The 16,490-nt window shown below is 37.1% G+C and overlaps 1 protein-coding gene and 1 pseudogene across 1 annotated transcript; one reads left to right on the top strand and one right to left on the bottom strand.

The window, feature by feature from the left end:
* Positions 1 to 3,245: 3,245 nt before the first annotated feature.
* On the bottom strand, positions 3,246 to 4,187 carry LOC110708478 (rubredoxin-like). The gene has a single exon (XM_021886611.1). It carries the CDS (start codon positions 3,938 to 3,940, stop codon positions 3,353 to 3,355), a length of 588 nt encoding a protein of 195 aa, XP_021742303.1. The 5' UTR covers positions 3,941 to 4,187; the 3' UTR covers positions 3,246 to 3,352.
* An 8,172-nt stretch (positions 4,188 to 12,359) lies between these two features.
* Positions 12,360 to 14,507, top strand: LOC110708477 (annotated as a pseudogene).
* Positions 14,508 to 16,490: the final 1,983 nt, after the last annotated feature.

Genomic DNA, 16,490 nt, shown 5'->3' with positions numbered 1-16,490 from the left:
TGAATAACAAGTCCCTTTTCTTTTGTGTTCATCAAGCTTTTCACCATCTTTGATATCAGTACTTGTATAAAACTTTTAGGGGCCGTTTGGTTCACACGAGGTAAACGGAATGGAATGAACAAAGGGAATCAAAGAGAATGGAATGAAACCCTTTCTTTATACTATGTTGTTTGTTTTTAAAAATCAAAGGCATGGGAATGAGGGGTTGTGCATTGGTGGTAGTGACTTCTCCAACCACTCAACCGCCCAACCACCACCTCACCGCTCGTTGTCGTACCTCCTCCACCATTGTCGCCCGTCGCCACACCTTCTCCACCTCTCGCCGCCCGGAAAACCACTTTCCCCTGCCCACGAAAACCTTCCCCCTGCCCACGAAAAACCCTAGAAACCCATCCTCGCCCCCTTAAAACCGCCGGCCGTCACCTCCCTTACCCTCGAAACCCTAGCTGCTAGGGTTTCGAGGGTAAGGGAGGTGACGGCCGGCGGTTTTAAGTAGACGAGGATGGGTTTTCGTGGGTGAGTTAAGTTTTTCCAGGAAGGGAGAATTCTTTAGAGGGAGGTGCGGCGAGTTCTGATTTGGAGATAGGAAGGTGCGGCACCTGCCGGCGAGGATTGGGCGAGCTCCGGCGACACCCGACGAGGACTAGGCGAGCTCCGGCGAGGTGTTTGTGCGGTGGGGGTAAGTGGGTGAGGTAGTGACTGGTGTGTGTAGTGGTGGCTTAGGAAAGGGAATGGAAAAGGCTAGGGGGGGGTGGGGAATCAAGCTTGAAGGATTTTGGGTAAAGTCAAAAATAAAAATGGGTAAAGGGAATGAAAAAAATGACAAACAAACAGCAACAAAGGGAATGAGGCATATTCATTCCCTTTCCATTTGATTATTAACCCCAACCAAATGGCCCCTTAGTATTATTCATTGTTGGTGGATTATCGGGAATACACTGTTGCAGTAAATTTGTCAAGTCGTTGATCAGGCGTATTCTTAGCCACAAATTATCCTTTTCTTGCGTTGATTAGGCGTATTCTTAGCCACATATACACTGAGTGGTTGTTTTGGTGAAGGTTCCCTTTGGAGGGGGGAAATTCTTCTTTGATTCTACTTCATCATAGATAGAATGGACAAAGTCGCTTCAATAATTTGAGGTTAGAATATTGTTGTAGTGAACAAGATACTGCACTCAGGGCTACACCTTAAGGTCATGCCACTGTGATCAATTACTTCACAAAACACGTGAGAGATGGGGAAGATTGTCACTAGTCACTTGCAATCATTAGGCTGACGGTGGTGGATTAAAATAGAGCTGAAAAGGGGTGTAGATGAAGGTTGTCAAAGCCGAGAGAGAAAGAGAGCCTGGATCACAGTCGGAGAATGAGATTGCGTGTTGGAGTGGGGGGGGGGGGGTCTTTCGCAGCAAGCTTACTCCAAAGGTGGGGTGGGTAAGAGGGTTTTCTCGTTTCTGTCATGAAACTCAAGAAATAAACGTCTTTTTGCTTATGAAGCATATCCTATACAACTTCGTAAAGATCACCAGCATTTGTAGTGGGGTTATTCTACTTATAACGATGTACAAGAAACATCGGATAGTTTCTCATATAAACTCATGGTCATGCCCTGTGACTGATTAGCAGCTACCAGCGATGACATAATCGTCTAGGTTAACCTATTAGACATTACAGCCTTACAGGTTTACTGAAAACCTAATAATAGTCCATCGCTTCAACAAAGAACAAATCTTACACATTATTTAGTAAGCAATGCAGTACATTCAGTTACAAAGTGACATGTTACTGGTCAGGGAATCGGGGATAATACTCTATTTAAAGAGAATTAGAAAGAAAATGAGAGAGAATCTTCATTGACAGAGAAAGAATTACATAATCAAGGAAATGAACCTAATGCAGCTTTTATACATGTAATAACAAAACTAAAGGTAGGAAGTTTGTTAAGGAAACAAATGAGAAATAACGGAGTTAGTTATAGCTAAATGCTGAGTTGGCTGATGACTTATGAGCTGATTATGATCAATCAAGGTGGATCATATTGATCATGATCAGTAATATCAGTATCATGTCACTCTGTCAGCCATGGCTACATGGGTACGTCGTCCATGTAAGTGTCAAAATCGAGCACTTTATGAAAAAATCTGGTGCTTTTGGTCTGAAGTAAAGTGTAAAGTGTCCATACCTAAGTTAGAGTGTCAAGGGGAATTGCCAGAAGAACTTCAGGTGGAATGAAGTGTTCGAGTTACATAGTTCAAAACATCAGGAAGTTACCAGTTAATAGCTCTTGAGCAGGGAACTTGTTAAACGGGAATAAGATCAAACAAGAATAAGAATGTATATATGTTTGCTGACATATATTTGCAACCACAATAACATTAAAACTGTGAAACAGAAATCCCAAATCCAAGTTGATTATAGGAATAGAGCTGATGAAAAAGTTCATCATCAAACAAAATATTCATCCGTACTGCAATCAACTAATATTTGAGCATTTTCGATCTTACCAACAATAAACCTCGAATGTAGTTGAAATATGTTCAAAGCAATGAATCGTGTCATGCTGCATAATACTAAGTACTTGTTAACTAAAATGCTTCCCAAAGATGGGGGTAAGGAGGCTTTTATCACTTCATACACCCGAACTTCTAAGAAATCTCAATGCTCTTTCACCCAAATGAAATCGTAGTATACCATACCATACATTGCTAATAAGCACCTCTTACATAGCTCCTACTCATTTCGAAACACAAGGGGTTTAGATGTATGCAACCTTAACCTCATGTCAAAGAGAAGCTAATTCCTTCCCGTGATCATACATTGCTAATTAGCACCTCTTACATAGATCCTACTCATGTTGAAAAACAAGGGGTTCAGATGTATGCAACCTTAACCTCATGTCAAAGAGAAGCTAATTCCTTCCCGTGATCATACATTGCTAATAAGCACCTCTTACATGGATCCTACTCATGTCGAAACACAAGGGGTTCAGATGTATCCAACCTTAACCTCATGTCAAAGAAAAGCTAATTCCTTCCATTGATCACAGCTACAAAACTTACCTCTCTAACATTCTATACTTTACAACAAACAATGACAAACCCCACATTCGATTTCAATTCAATTCAATCCAATCCATACCATTAGCATGTCAACCTTGTTCAAAAACAATATCGAAAACACGAAAAAAGAAACACAATTCATCATCATGCACCCAAAAAATCCACTACCAAGTACCAAATCATCCATTCTTGAACCTTTTCCTTTTTACTCACATAATATAGTATAACAATTACATTACATCACATAACATTATATCTCCACCCCAAAAATTAATCTACATTACAAAATCATACTATTGCAAGAAATAACCTGATAAAAACAAACAAAAGAACAAAAACAAGCTACCATAAATAATCAAAGCCTTCTGACCAGAAGTAAGAGAATTACCCCCAAGTCCAAACTGTTGATTTTCAGCAAACCCAGCAATCTCAACACTCTTACTCTCAAAAAACCCTTTTGCTGCCCCACAAGTCGGGCACCTCCAATCTTCGGGCAGCTGCCCAAAGGGCAATCCAGGAGGAACAGGGTAACTAGGATCACCTGCAGATTCATCATATCTATAACCACATGATCTACACTCATAAATCCCAGTATTTAAAACTGCAAATTTCTCCTCCAATCTTCTTTTATCAAGATTTTCTGTATCTAATGAACTGGGTTCCTCTGAATTTGGTTGTTCTGAAATGGGTTTATCTTCCTTTGACACATCAATTGATTTCGAGGCGAAACCGGCTCGGTTCGAGTGGTTCGCCTCGAGTGTAAGTCCTTTGTAATTCATTGTGTATATGATAGATGAAATGAATTGGGTTTTGGGTTTTGGTGGTGAAGGTGAAGAATGGTGGAATGAGAAGGTTGTTGGTCTTGTAATGGAGGAGGCCATTGTTATTGATTTTAATGGTAGTTTTAGAGTTTAATGGCTCAAAAAATTGGGAATAATTTGAGAGTGTGGTGAGCTTAAGTATGTTGGTTTTGGTTCAAAGGTTGGAAGATTGTGGAGGGAAGAATGAGGATCCATGGAAAAGGCATATGCCAAATTTTAGACCTTTTGTTTTTGGGAGGGTGTTGGTTGGATAAGGTGTGGGGCTAAGAATTTTGCTTGTATCCTGTGGGTGAGCTCCACTTGTATGAGTTTCAACCAATTTTTGAATGGTTTGTGGGTGTTTAGACTTTAATCACATTAGAAATTTGAAGAGGTTATAGCTTAATATAGGTGATGAGGTCGGGTTTAGACTAGACTACTTCGGATCAGAAGTTGTTAAATTTAAATAAGAATTACTAAGTATTTAGTGAAGTGAAAAAATCTTAAGTTATAGTATAGTTAATCAACTTTGTTAAATAAGAACCAACTCTGGTTCTTTCTATCTAATTTTCATATTCAAATTAGAACACCTAATTTAGGAAAGAAAAATCCTCTAGTAACTTTTGTTTTAACTTTCTTTATTATAGATCTAAGAAGTGAACTTTAGAGGATTTTGCCTAGTACTTGTACATATCATGAGGGAAATGAAGATTATATATTTGTATATGAACTGTTTGCTTTAGGTCTAATGACCTAACCTCTTTCTAACTCACGAAGTTAGAATTAAGTGACCAATTGGATTGCTAAATACCGCAAAAAAAAAATGATCACCACCGCCAACATTTGGTGTGAATAGACAACCATGCTCTTACTACTTCACCACCCCTTATCCTCCCTGCCGACCCACCACCCCTTCCGACCGGTGACAACCACCACTATCCTGAACGACGACCCACCACACCCCCCTCAATGATGGCCCACCACCTTCTCTCGCCGCAGGAAGGTGGTGGTTTTTTTTCCAACAACCACGGTAACCGGAAAACCAGTTACCGGGCACGGTTCCCACCGGTAAGGGAAGGTGGTGGGTCGTCATTAAGGGGGATGTAATGGGTCACCAGTCAAGGTGGTGGTGGTGGTCGTCGCCGATCAGGGTGGTGGTGGTAGTACTCGCCGATCAAGTTGGTGGTGTCAAGGTGTTAGTGATTGGTGGCAAGAGGGAAGATAATGGTGAAATACTAAGAGCATGATTGTTCATTCATACAAAATGTTGGTGGTTATAAACATTTTTTATGGCGATATTTAACACCCCCCATATATATTTGATACATGTATGTAAATAATTAACTATATATGCTTGAGCACATGTGCGTGCATAAATCTGGGTATGGGTCAACCGCCAGTCTGTACATTCTTACGTGCCTCGTACTCAAGCAAGTTATGTCAAAATGGGTCAAGAAAGTGTCATGTACTCATGTTGTGTCAGGTTTGTATCGATCTTTCATCAATTTAGCACATACATTGTGTGATTTGTGTCCCATTCCAGTGACCCCTTTTAATAGTTTATATACGAAGTACATTTTTTCTTAGTAAAATTGATTAAATATAAGTAGGTAAAATGTGTTACATGTTGGGCTCATGCCCATGAAAATTATGTTCATGCGCAACCCATGCCCCATTAGTGTGCCTCCTCTTATGCAGTGTTGATGCGTAACGCTGCAACCCATAACTCATTAGTGTACCTCTCTTGAAAATGTGACAGACTTCTACTAGGTTAGGGTATTTACATGTCGTGCCTAACGGGCTCTTGGCCTCTTGCCAGTCTGACCTATGCTCATCTCTATGCGGAGAACCGGTGATGGCCGTTTACTTTTATATTTTTGTACTGAGTAACCTCTTATTAATCACCCTAATAACATTCTTGAGGCCAAATGATATCAGCTTATACTAGGAAATACGTCCATGAAGAGACATAATTAAAAAGTGTTGTCCATGTAGCGATCTTTTTATTGACAAACTTGAATGTCCAATCTACTTGATCCTTGGAAAGGATAGAGAAGTTGTATCAAATTAAGCTTTATTAAGATAACTAGGATTGGAATTAAGCTTATGTTGGATAATTATAGCGACTGTGAATATCACATCATGCTTAGAATTTAGATGTGAACAATACTTTGCAAAGTTGATTAGTTCGAGCATGAGCATATTGACCAAATTTCACTACATTATTAGGAATACTAGAATTTAAATTTTACCCAAAATTGATGTCTTTAAGGTTGAGATAATTGAGTAAATGAAATTTGAGACGACATTTTTAAGGATGGAGGGAAACTTTAAATTACTTTACCGTTATAATGTTGCATGATAGAGACTACCACGTAATGTTCAAATCATATGAGAAAACGATGAATAAAAATAAAGGTTGCATGTTTAAATCTTGTATACACAATATTTCTCGTACAATTTTAGTGAGAAAATAGTAAATGATTGAGACTACCCCGTAACACCTAGTTCTTCTAGGATACTTTTAAATATTTAAACATGTGGATTTAGATAATATCCATGGCATTATAGAGCAACAATTCATGTCGTTCTACTTTCTTGGCATAGCAACAAATCATGTTATACAAATTGAGGTTTGTTCTTTACATCCTTTTGGACAAGTTCCTTTGCATTTCTTTCTACTTCTTCAATATTAGTCGTTATTCATAAAATTATGTCAAATTCTCACAGTAAATATTAATGTTTAAATAAGAGTTGTTGCATATTTTAAGCAATAGATCTTTGGAATTAAAATTATAAACTATGATTAAAATTATAAACTAGGATTAAAATTATAAACTAGGAAGTACTTAAAGGAAAGATATACGGTAACTTAGCTCCTTCTAGTTAGTGATCATAATTGCTTCCTCGTTAAAATGCTAGTACCAATTGGTTGTTGGTGTAATGATAATTGAGACTATACTTGGTAGGAAAGACCTGTGTTCGATCCCCCGTAATAACAATTGATAGGGGACTGAAACCTAACCACCGAGAAGCCCAAAGAGTGAAGCGGATGGAACACCAAAAAATTAAATGCTAGTCGAAAAAACACGTGGAAAGTTTTATATCTTAATAAATGGATTCTTAATTTTCAACTTAGAAGTAACTTTTCCATTCTCTTAACATAAATCAAGTGATGCAAACAATAATATGAAACAAGTAATAACGAGAAACAATTCCTATTTTCGTTCTTTCTTTCTTAGGGATAGAACACAAAATGGTTTCCTTTTGAATTTTGCGCAAGTATTTAATACCTAATGTATTCTATGACATTTCAAAATCAAAATAACATGCTAATGTCTTTATTACTTAGATGCAAATTCATGAAGACCGTAATATACTTGATTAAGTAAATAACTCAACAAAAATCCACAATTTCATCCGCAATTGCTTAAGTAATGTTTTCATTTTTAAAAGCCATAAATCTTTGATTACAGTAACTTGCTATTTTAATTTAGGGATCAAAACTTTTTCCCCATTTAAACATTATGTGCAAAGTTTTATTGTTTAATAAAGAAAATATGTATTTTATTAAAATACCACCCAAAAAAGACAAAAATAAATAAATAAAAATTCACCACCATTTAACATTTTCCATTAAAAAAAGGAAATTTTGACAATTACCATGTCCATTTTAGCAATTACCACATTCTTGCCCTCAAGACGTCATTTTGGGCCCATTCTTTCCCTTCCCTCCCTATTTCCCTCACATTTCTCATTCCTATGTGGATTCTCATCTCCCCTTTTACTTTTTCCCCCAAACCACCAATAATTATTCCTATGTGGATTCTCATCTCCCCTTTTACTTTTTTCCCCCAAACCACCAATAATTATTCGTCAATTTTGATTTGGAGGAGTGTATTGAAGTGTTTTTGATTGTTTGGGGGAATTAAAGTGAAAGGGGGTGTAACACCCCAATAATTCTTCCATTTTCAAACCACTTACTTTAAATAAAAATAGAGGAGATCCATTGGCATGTTACCGTCACGTGTTAAAACGTTAAAGGCTTTATCAAAGTATTGCAGCGGAAATCCAACTTAAATCTTAAAATAATATAATTTAAAAATCCAATAAGTCAAAGCTTACAAATTGGAACCATAAAGGCCCTTATTAAAACCAAACCAATCTTCCAAAATCCCAAAACATAATTAAAATAGTAAAACATAAATAAAATCAACACAAAGAACGAATACTCTTAATCACACCAATCCCTTGACAATGCGTATGTCAAATCCCCGAACTTCACATCATCAAGCTAACCTGTGCAATACTGCTCCCCAATAATACAAGTGTAATAATTGGATAATCACAGGGTCATTGAAAGGCGAAGGTCATGACCAAAAGAAAACACACAAAAGCACGCAATCAGCAAAGCTGAGTACATACAAGCTACAACGCACAAAACCTAGCATGCTCAACTAATTAAAGTAAATAAACATACAACACGAATTCATTAATCAAGACTCCACACTTAAACAATTCAATCGACTCAACATACTTGCTAATCAATTCCAAACACTTGACTCTTTATATTTAATTTAATTAATTTAGTTTGGAGTAAGCAATAGACGAGGTTGTCCAATCCACCAAATCATTTTGGTCCCAAATGACCATTTAAAATAAAAGTTTAGCGCGATGCAAGAATGGGCGCGACTCCATTCTCACAAAGTTAGTCTAGGATCCCATCTAACTTTCATTATAAAATAAAATGTAAATACCAAAAGAAAAGAGGACATGTTGATCAAATAAGCCTCGGAAAAGCCACGGGCTACCACCGTGTACCCCAACCTATAATTGTCAATACTCTAGAAGTGCACGCTTTCCAGAGTTTTATTGCTCATCCATGTTTCACTTTACGTGATTACAATTTTAATTAATAGCCGACTCATTCAAGAAGACCATACATAACAATCATACATCAATTCACTTTTAATCTTATTTAGGACAAGGGTGATCACATCACAAATTGACCTTTAATTTCATTAAACTTTCAAATTGTCCAAATTGTTGAACATAGTCAACCCACCTAGCCATTTCGGCTTAATCCACTTTTACTCAACATACTAACAAGTCATGCTTGATTAATAAATAAATAAATAACAACCTTGTGGAATAATTAATAAATTCATTCCACTTAAACCATTCAATTCCAATCCTTTAATAATCCAAATGTGGTTAACAAACCAATCCAATAAAATTATGCTTGTATCAACATTCCATACAAACAATTAATTCAATATAATTCAACATGTTTGCATCCATAATTCCATACATACATAATCAATTCACCAAAACATGTCTTATAAACATAATCACATGAATTAATTAAATGTATAACCAAACAATTTTCATCCAAGTGTTCTCTAATCATGAAACTAAGTTCTTTTGTTTGGTACCTAAACATGATACTACTTACAACGAAGTAGACATGTACGTACCTCGTGTAAACAATCCTTTGTGTCATTTTTAATCACTTAAAATTCTCCTAAGGAATAATCACTTTCTAGAAAACAACCAACAACAATAAATTAATACTTAAACAAATTTCCAGCATTATAGATTAGATTAAAACTCCTTAAAACTTCATTAAAAACATGTTTTTATGTTTAATTAATCATTAGAAATTCAATAGGAACAAAAACCCCAATTTAATTGCTCATTAGAACCCTAAAATCCCAATTTTATTAAATTGAAACCCTAGGTTTATAATTCATAAAATCTGAAAATTTATAAAATAAATATAATCTGAAATTTATAATCTTTATACCATCAAAATATAATTTTGATACTGAAAATATAAACTTTATACTATAAAATCAAAACCCAAAACTAATTAATCAAACATTAAGCATAAATGAAATAAAACAAAGGAGAGAGAGAGGCAGCCATGGTGGGCCACGGCTGGGCCGCTGGTGGGTTGCCGGCGGTGGTGGGCGGTTACCGGAGACCGGCGGTGGTGGCGGGCAGCAGGTGGCAGTTGGTGGTGAGTGTGAGTGAAACTCACGTAAGAAAAGAGGAAAGGAAAAGAAGAAAAAAAAATAATAGAAAAGGAAAAGGAAAAAGAAGGGGAAAAATAAAAGAAAAGAAAAATAAAGGAAAATAAGAGAAATAAAATAAAGAGAAGAGAGTTTACTAACCTTTTTGTGTGGGAAAAAATTTGGGGATGTATGGGGTATTTATAGGAGAGAGAGTGGTGTAGGGCAAGTTGTAAGATTGGGCCTCATAAAATTAATGGGTCAATCAAGTATGTAAAGTGAGATTGACTTTGATTGTTTGGACATGAATTATAGAATGATGGTCTATAAAAAATCATATTGTAATAAAAATAATTTTTCACCCAAAATAATTTGAAACTTTTGAAATTAAATTCCTGAAAAATACAAATAAATATTATAAATAAAATATAATTTCATTTATAATATATTTAAAAATAAGGGGGATTATAGGGGGGATGAGAATCGAGTTAGGAATGAGAAATGTGAGGGAAATAGGGAGGTTAGGGAAAGAATGAGCCCAAAATGACGTCATGTGGTAGTTGAGAGGCAAGAAGGTGGTAACTTTTGATGTTTTTGAAAATAGAAGGTGGCAATTTTCAAAAAAAAAAATTAGAAGGTGGTAATTGCTAAAATGGACATAACAGAAGGTGGTAATTGTCAAAATTTTCTTAAAAAAACCCGTTAAATCTAACATTTACTGTAAAAAATTTCTTTGATTTTCGTGACAAATCGATGTTTTGGGGTCATTTTTGTCATACGGGTCTAATTTGAAGTCAAAATTTACAAATAATGATTGAAAATGTCTCGTTTTGCATACTAAGAATACCTTGTATAATTACCGTAACACACGTAAAATAAGGCATTTTTTTATAATTATTAGTTAATTTTGACCACAATTCGGGGCCTTTGACAAAAATGATCCCCAAAACCTCTAGTAAGCATTTTTTTTTAAAAGAATATTGAAGAAAACGTTATATTTAACCATTTTGGTGGTAATTTTTTTTAAAAAAGAATATTGAAGAAAACGTTATATTTAATTTCAGTTCAGTTCAGCTTTAATCAATTCAGTTTAGTTCAGTTCAGCTCCAATTAGTTTAGTTCAGTTCAGTTCTTAATTTTCCTTTCTCATAAAATATTTATTTCAGCTCAATTCAGTTCAGTTCAGTTCAGCTCCAATCAACTCAGTTCAGTAAATGTGAACAGACCCTTAGCTTCTACATGTTATAATTTTTTTTTAATATTAGGAGCAATTTTATTTTATTTTATTTTTTTAAAAACCGTCGAACATTTGATTAATCAAGGGATAAAACATCCGATATATATAAATAAAAAAATATTGAAAGAAATAAAAACTTGGTCCAAGTCCGATCCACGCTGAACCGACTCAGTCTCCCGATCTTGAATTTTAAATTTCTAATATTCATTCCATTCTAGTCTGGTCTGGTCTTAAACCGATAAACAACCCTAATTATAACATAAAATCAAGTCGCGAGATACAACTCACCACCATTTTTTTATTTCAACCCCTCATAAATCACGAGTCAATATCTTTCCGAACAAACAACCATTTTTTATCTTACAAAAAACAACCACCACCAAGTCCATCCATCCATCCACGATCCATCCACAACATATTTGAATTAAGACTTGTGAATACACCCACCCAAGTGACCCAACCCACCATAATTGATTAATGAGCCAAACCCCATTGATATCCTATATCAACAAGTTTTGTTGATATAATGGCATTTATGCAATTATGATACCTACTTTTTGTAATTTATTCATTGTTTAATACTATTGGTGAGCTGGACCCCGTTTTATGAGTCAAATGTGTCACGATGAAGTTAACGCCGTCAAGTGTTTATTGTGGCCAATCCTTTGCTTGAAAGAAAAGAAGATAAAGAAACAAATATACAGAGATAGAGGGGGTACTTTCATGGCGATTTTCCGATAGATCTGGTTTGATTTTCTGGTCGCTCGTTTGCAAAGTTCGACCTCGGTATCCGAATCCCTCCTTTAACTGATTATTGTGTGGTCTGGGTTCGTGAAATCGACGTATCGGAGCTGAATTGAAGTTGTTCGTAATTGAAGATGGTGAAATGGGCTGAACAAAGTGAAACTACTGAGTGATTAAAGGATTGAAGGCTGCGAAATTGCTGAGTTATTGATGGTGGGTGAGCTGGAGCAATTTCAGAGATGGTGAATTGCAGAGAGCAATAGTTGACATCTCTCCAACGTCGTCTGTCCTCGAAACGGGGTATTGTTCAACGGGATGTATGGGCAGTCCTTGTGTCGACGATTTTGCCCCTTATTTAATGACTGAAAAGACACTGATGCCCTTATATCAACAAGTTATGTTGATATAGGATATCAACTTGTATTTCCTCTTGATGTCCTAATTTAGTCTTCCTTGTCCTAAACCAATACCAAATCAACCCACACACTTAACCCTTGTTTATTTCAACCCACAATAAACAACACAAACAAACAAGTGGCTTCCCCTTCATTCTCTCTCTTTCTCTAACCAAACAAACAAACTCAACCCCAACACGCAATACACACAACAACACATCCTCTCAACAAACTACTCGTGAACACCTCCCTCCCTCTCCCTTCTCCTAACCACCCGGTCCCCCTTTCCTTTTTTTCTCTCTCCTCCCCCATTTCTCCTTAACCCTAACCCACCTCACCCCATTTTCTCTCTCCCATGGCTTCCGAAGAAGACCACCCTATCTACAACGACGACGACTTCGACGACGATGACGACGACAGCGAACCCCTCAACGACCCCGGTGTTCCCGACGATGATGTCGTCGTTGATTCCGAATCTTCCTCCGGCGAAGAAGATTCCACCATCGCCGCCGTTGATTCCACCGCTGTTACCGTCGCTATTCCCTCCTCCGTTTCTGCTGCTGTTCCTGCTCCTCCTCCCAACAACAACAACAACAACTCGGCTAATGCTGTTACAATCGCTTTGCCTGATCCAAAACGACACCGTGTTGATCACCTCTCTTCGTCGTCTTCGTTGGTCGTTTCGCCGGTTGTGAACCCTGAGAAGAAGCCGATCGATGATTCTAGAAGGCTGTTTCAGAGGTTATGGACTGATGAGGATGAGATCGAGCTTTTGCAAGGGTTTCTCGATTATACCTCCAGCCGTGGTACGACGTCGTCTGGTCATCACCATGATACGGCGGCGTTTTATGATCAGATCAAGTCCAAGCTGCAATTGGAGTTCAATAAGAATCAATTGGTGGAGAAATTGAGGAGGTTGAAGAAGAAGTATCGGAATGTTATCAGTAAGATGAGTTCTGGGAAGGAATTTGTGTTCAAGAGTCCTCATGATCAAGCTACTTTTGAGCTTTCTAGGAAGATTTGGAGCAACATTTCTCCCAATTTTCGTGGTGTTGCTGAATTTGATGATGACGATCAAAACCCTAACCCTAACCTTGGTACCAATTTCGCATCGGCGACTCCGCCTCGGCCTCCGAATAGTAGCTTTGTTATCAGCCATATTAATCTCAACAACAGCGCTGCTGGTGGTGGTGGTGGTGGAGGAGGAGACACGGTTTCGACACCGATGATGGTTGATCATAAGGCAGGTAGCAGTGGTAGTTATAATAACAGTCTTAGTCATACTAATGCTAATAATAATAGTAATGTTGCTGGTTTTGATATTATGATGTCGAATTTACATAGTCCTGCTGCGAAATTGTCGACGAGGAAGAGGCCTAGGGTGGGGAAGGTTGAGGATAAGTATGTGAGAAATGTCAATTTGGGGGAATGATTGGTGGTGAGGGTGGTAATTTGATTGAAAATAGTAATAATAATAATAATAATAGCAACAATAATAATAATAATATTACTAGTAGTAGTAATGTCAATCTTGGTTCAACAATGCAGGGGTTGATAGAGGAGGCTGTGAGGAGTTGTTTGTCGCCGATGGTTAAGGATATGGTGAATAATACGGTGAATGGAACGGTGTTTGGAGGCAGTAGTGGTGGGATTAAGGGGGTCGGGGCACTGGCATTGAACGCGGTTCCCCTGAATTTTTCAGGGGTGAATTCGGTTGGGGGTAGTGGTGGGGATGTAATGGATGACAAGTGGAGAAAACAGCAAATATTGGAGCTTGAGGTGTATTCAAAGCGTTTGGAATTGGTTCAAGATCAAATTAAGTTGTCATTGGATGAGCTCAGATCAATGGGGAGTTAAAATTATGTATCAGGGTGATCGGAGTAGGTTAGTTGATGTGGATTTGTGAGTTTCTCTAATTTATTTTTCCTGTTTGATCACTGATCGAATATCGATTTGGCTGATTATATATGTGTAGGTAGCAACTTCGAGATCATAGATTTTTTCTGTTTTTTTTTATCCCCTTCTTTTAGTTCGACATAAAAGAGAGCTGTTGAATAATGTTAATTCAATGTGTGTAGCTCTTTGCTCAACTCAATTTTATGTATAGCAATGATTTGAATAGAGAAGGCGGGATTCATATTGACGTATTCTGCAAGTGCTGGTTTGCTTGAGGGTTTGTTTTAAGCTTTCTGTATAGTTATTTATTGCACAATTTCATACATAATACTACAGTTAATCAATAATTATGATTTTCTGAATTCTGGATTTTGCCTCTTATTCATGATGTTTATTTATGCATTGCTAATAATTATTTGGTTAAGTAACTTCAAGCATTATAAACTACGAAGTATAATTGTGTTTGTGCCAATTCGTGTTTTTGTGGGTGTGACTTCATGTTGATCAGTTTGACCAACTAATTGGTGATTGCTCTAGTGTAGTGTGAAGGTGCTCTTAGAATTCTTTGTAGATTTTGTTTGATCATAGTTACATGGTTGTATTGTTTGTTTGGAAGATGTTTCATATTATTTGAGCTCCATTACTTCTTGTTCCGAGAGAGCTAGATCCTTTTCTAGGCAAAAGCATTGTTAGTTTTCGAATTTTAGTGATGGAGTCTATGTTAGTTGAGCTTGTGTTACTCTGCTTTGAAGTCATGCAACATTTCTCTGTCATGTCGAAGTAGGAGCATGTTACTCTTTGGCAGTTCTACTTAGTACTTATCATTTCATTGTCCGAATGGATGTGATTTCTGATGTTCGAAGTTAGGGAAGTTTATATAAGAACATACTGAGTTCTATGAGTAACTTGTAGCAACCTATAAAGCCTTGTACTTGGTGACTAGCGCTAGATGTTTAGCTTGCTTGTCTCAATCATTGTTGCTGGAATAAAATAAAGGATATGGTGATCATGGGGAGGTCCAGCCTCTAAGGGAGCATCTTTATGAGCTTTGGGCGTCCACCATGGTTCAGTTTTCTCAATCAAGGCACATGGGAAGCTCCCCATTTAATCTTATCCCATATGTGTCTTGATCCTTCTTGCCCGGCTGGGCCGGCAAGTTCCCGATTTGACGATTTCCTAATATTAAAGTTTTGGATGAGACTGTCTCACAATAATAAGGGTTGCCTAGTGAATATTATTTTACATCCTCAAGTATGGAGAGTCAGAAATATGTATTATTGAATTTCTGAACATACTATAATTGGGATTTGACAAAAATGATACAATTATCATCAAGTTTTGTCAAGCACAGAGTATGTCATATCCTTAACTATAAAGGTAGTACAATATGATAATTATTTCCGGCCATAAGAAGTAAATACGAGTATACACTTTACCAATTGCTATATAATCGCGTAACAACTGGTAAAAATGACTTGTGCTGTTACTGATCTCTTTCATGTTATTGAGGCATTTTTAGTATAGTCCTAAAAATTGCGAAGTGTGAAAGGAATAAGTTCGCAATGGGTTAACACCTATTCAATTTGGTGAAGAGGCAAAGAAGAACGTATGGGAGATGCCCTTCTCTTTTTAAACCAAACAATGGCAGACAATGGACCTCAAACAACCTCAAATAACCCTCCCAAGTCCCAGATTCTAACACTTTCCAATGACGTGTGTTAAAAGAATATGCACAATTTGTTCCCTAGGCAAATGCTGGGCTTCTTCGTTTGGCGTTTTGAAAAGCGCAACGCTGTTACGTGGTTGGGTCAGCACGACCCTAACGACTACGTACAGTTGCAGACACATTGGCAAAGTAAGAAACAGATCGGGGTCAAGTTTTTCTACATAACGCGTTACATCATCGTTTAAGAGTGTCACAATTTTCTTCAATGTCGCCCCTTGTTTTGGTTAAGTAGCTATTACGTTGGCAAGTTGTCCATTGTTACCTAACAATTTACTCCTAGCGAATAGTAAGAGAAGTGCGTTAGAAGTTGATGTCATAGAAACTTGTTACGGGTGACCAAGACTTGTGGTTATCTATCTAACCCATTGAGTCGTTGGAAATGTTAATAAAGAACAATTTGATCCCTTAACCATGTAACTTTGACCAACTAGCCTGTATAAAAGACTAATTCTAAGTTTATGATGGACCACTTAAACCGAAATACTGCCGGTAAGCACGTTGTATCAAGTGCTGTATATTAGGGGAAATCATGTGGCATGTGTGCTTATTGAGCATCAATCGGAAAAATGTTTGGTTACGATTTAGGGGATGTGTCATTCGATTTGGTGTCCAATTGTCT

This window comes from Chenopodium quinoa, unplaced genomic scaffold (assembly GCF_001683475.1).
Source record: "Chenopodium quinoa cultivar QQ74 unplaced genomic scaffold, ASM168347v1, whole genome shotgun sequence".
In the NCBI taxonomy this organism is placed as follows: Eukaryota; Viridiplantae; Streptophyta; class Magnoliopsida; order Caryophyllales; family Amaranthaceae; genus Chenopodium; species Chenopodium quinoa.
Note: the sequence above shows the minus strand (reverse complement) of the source record. Positions and strands in the feature narration are given on the sequence as shown.

Excerpts from the sequence above, each read along its gene's own strand:
- LOC110708478 (XM_021886611.1), bottom strand. The coding sequence starts at position 3,940 with ATGGCCTCCTCCATTACAAGACCAACAACCTTCTCATTCCACCATTCT.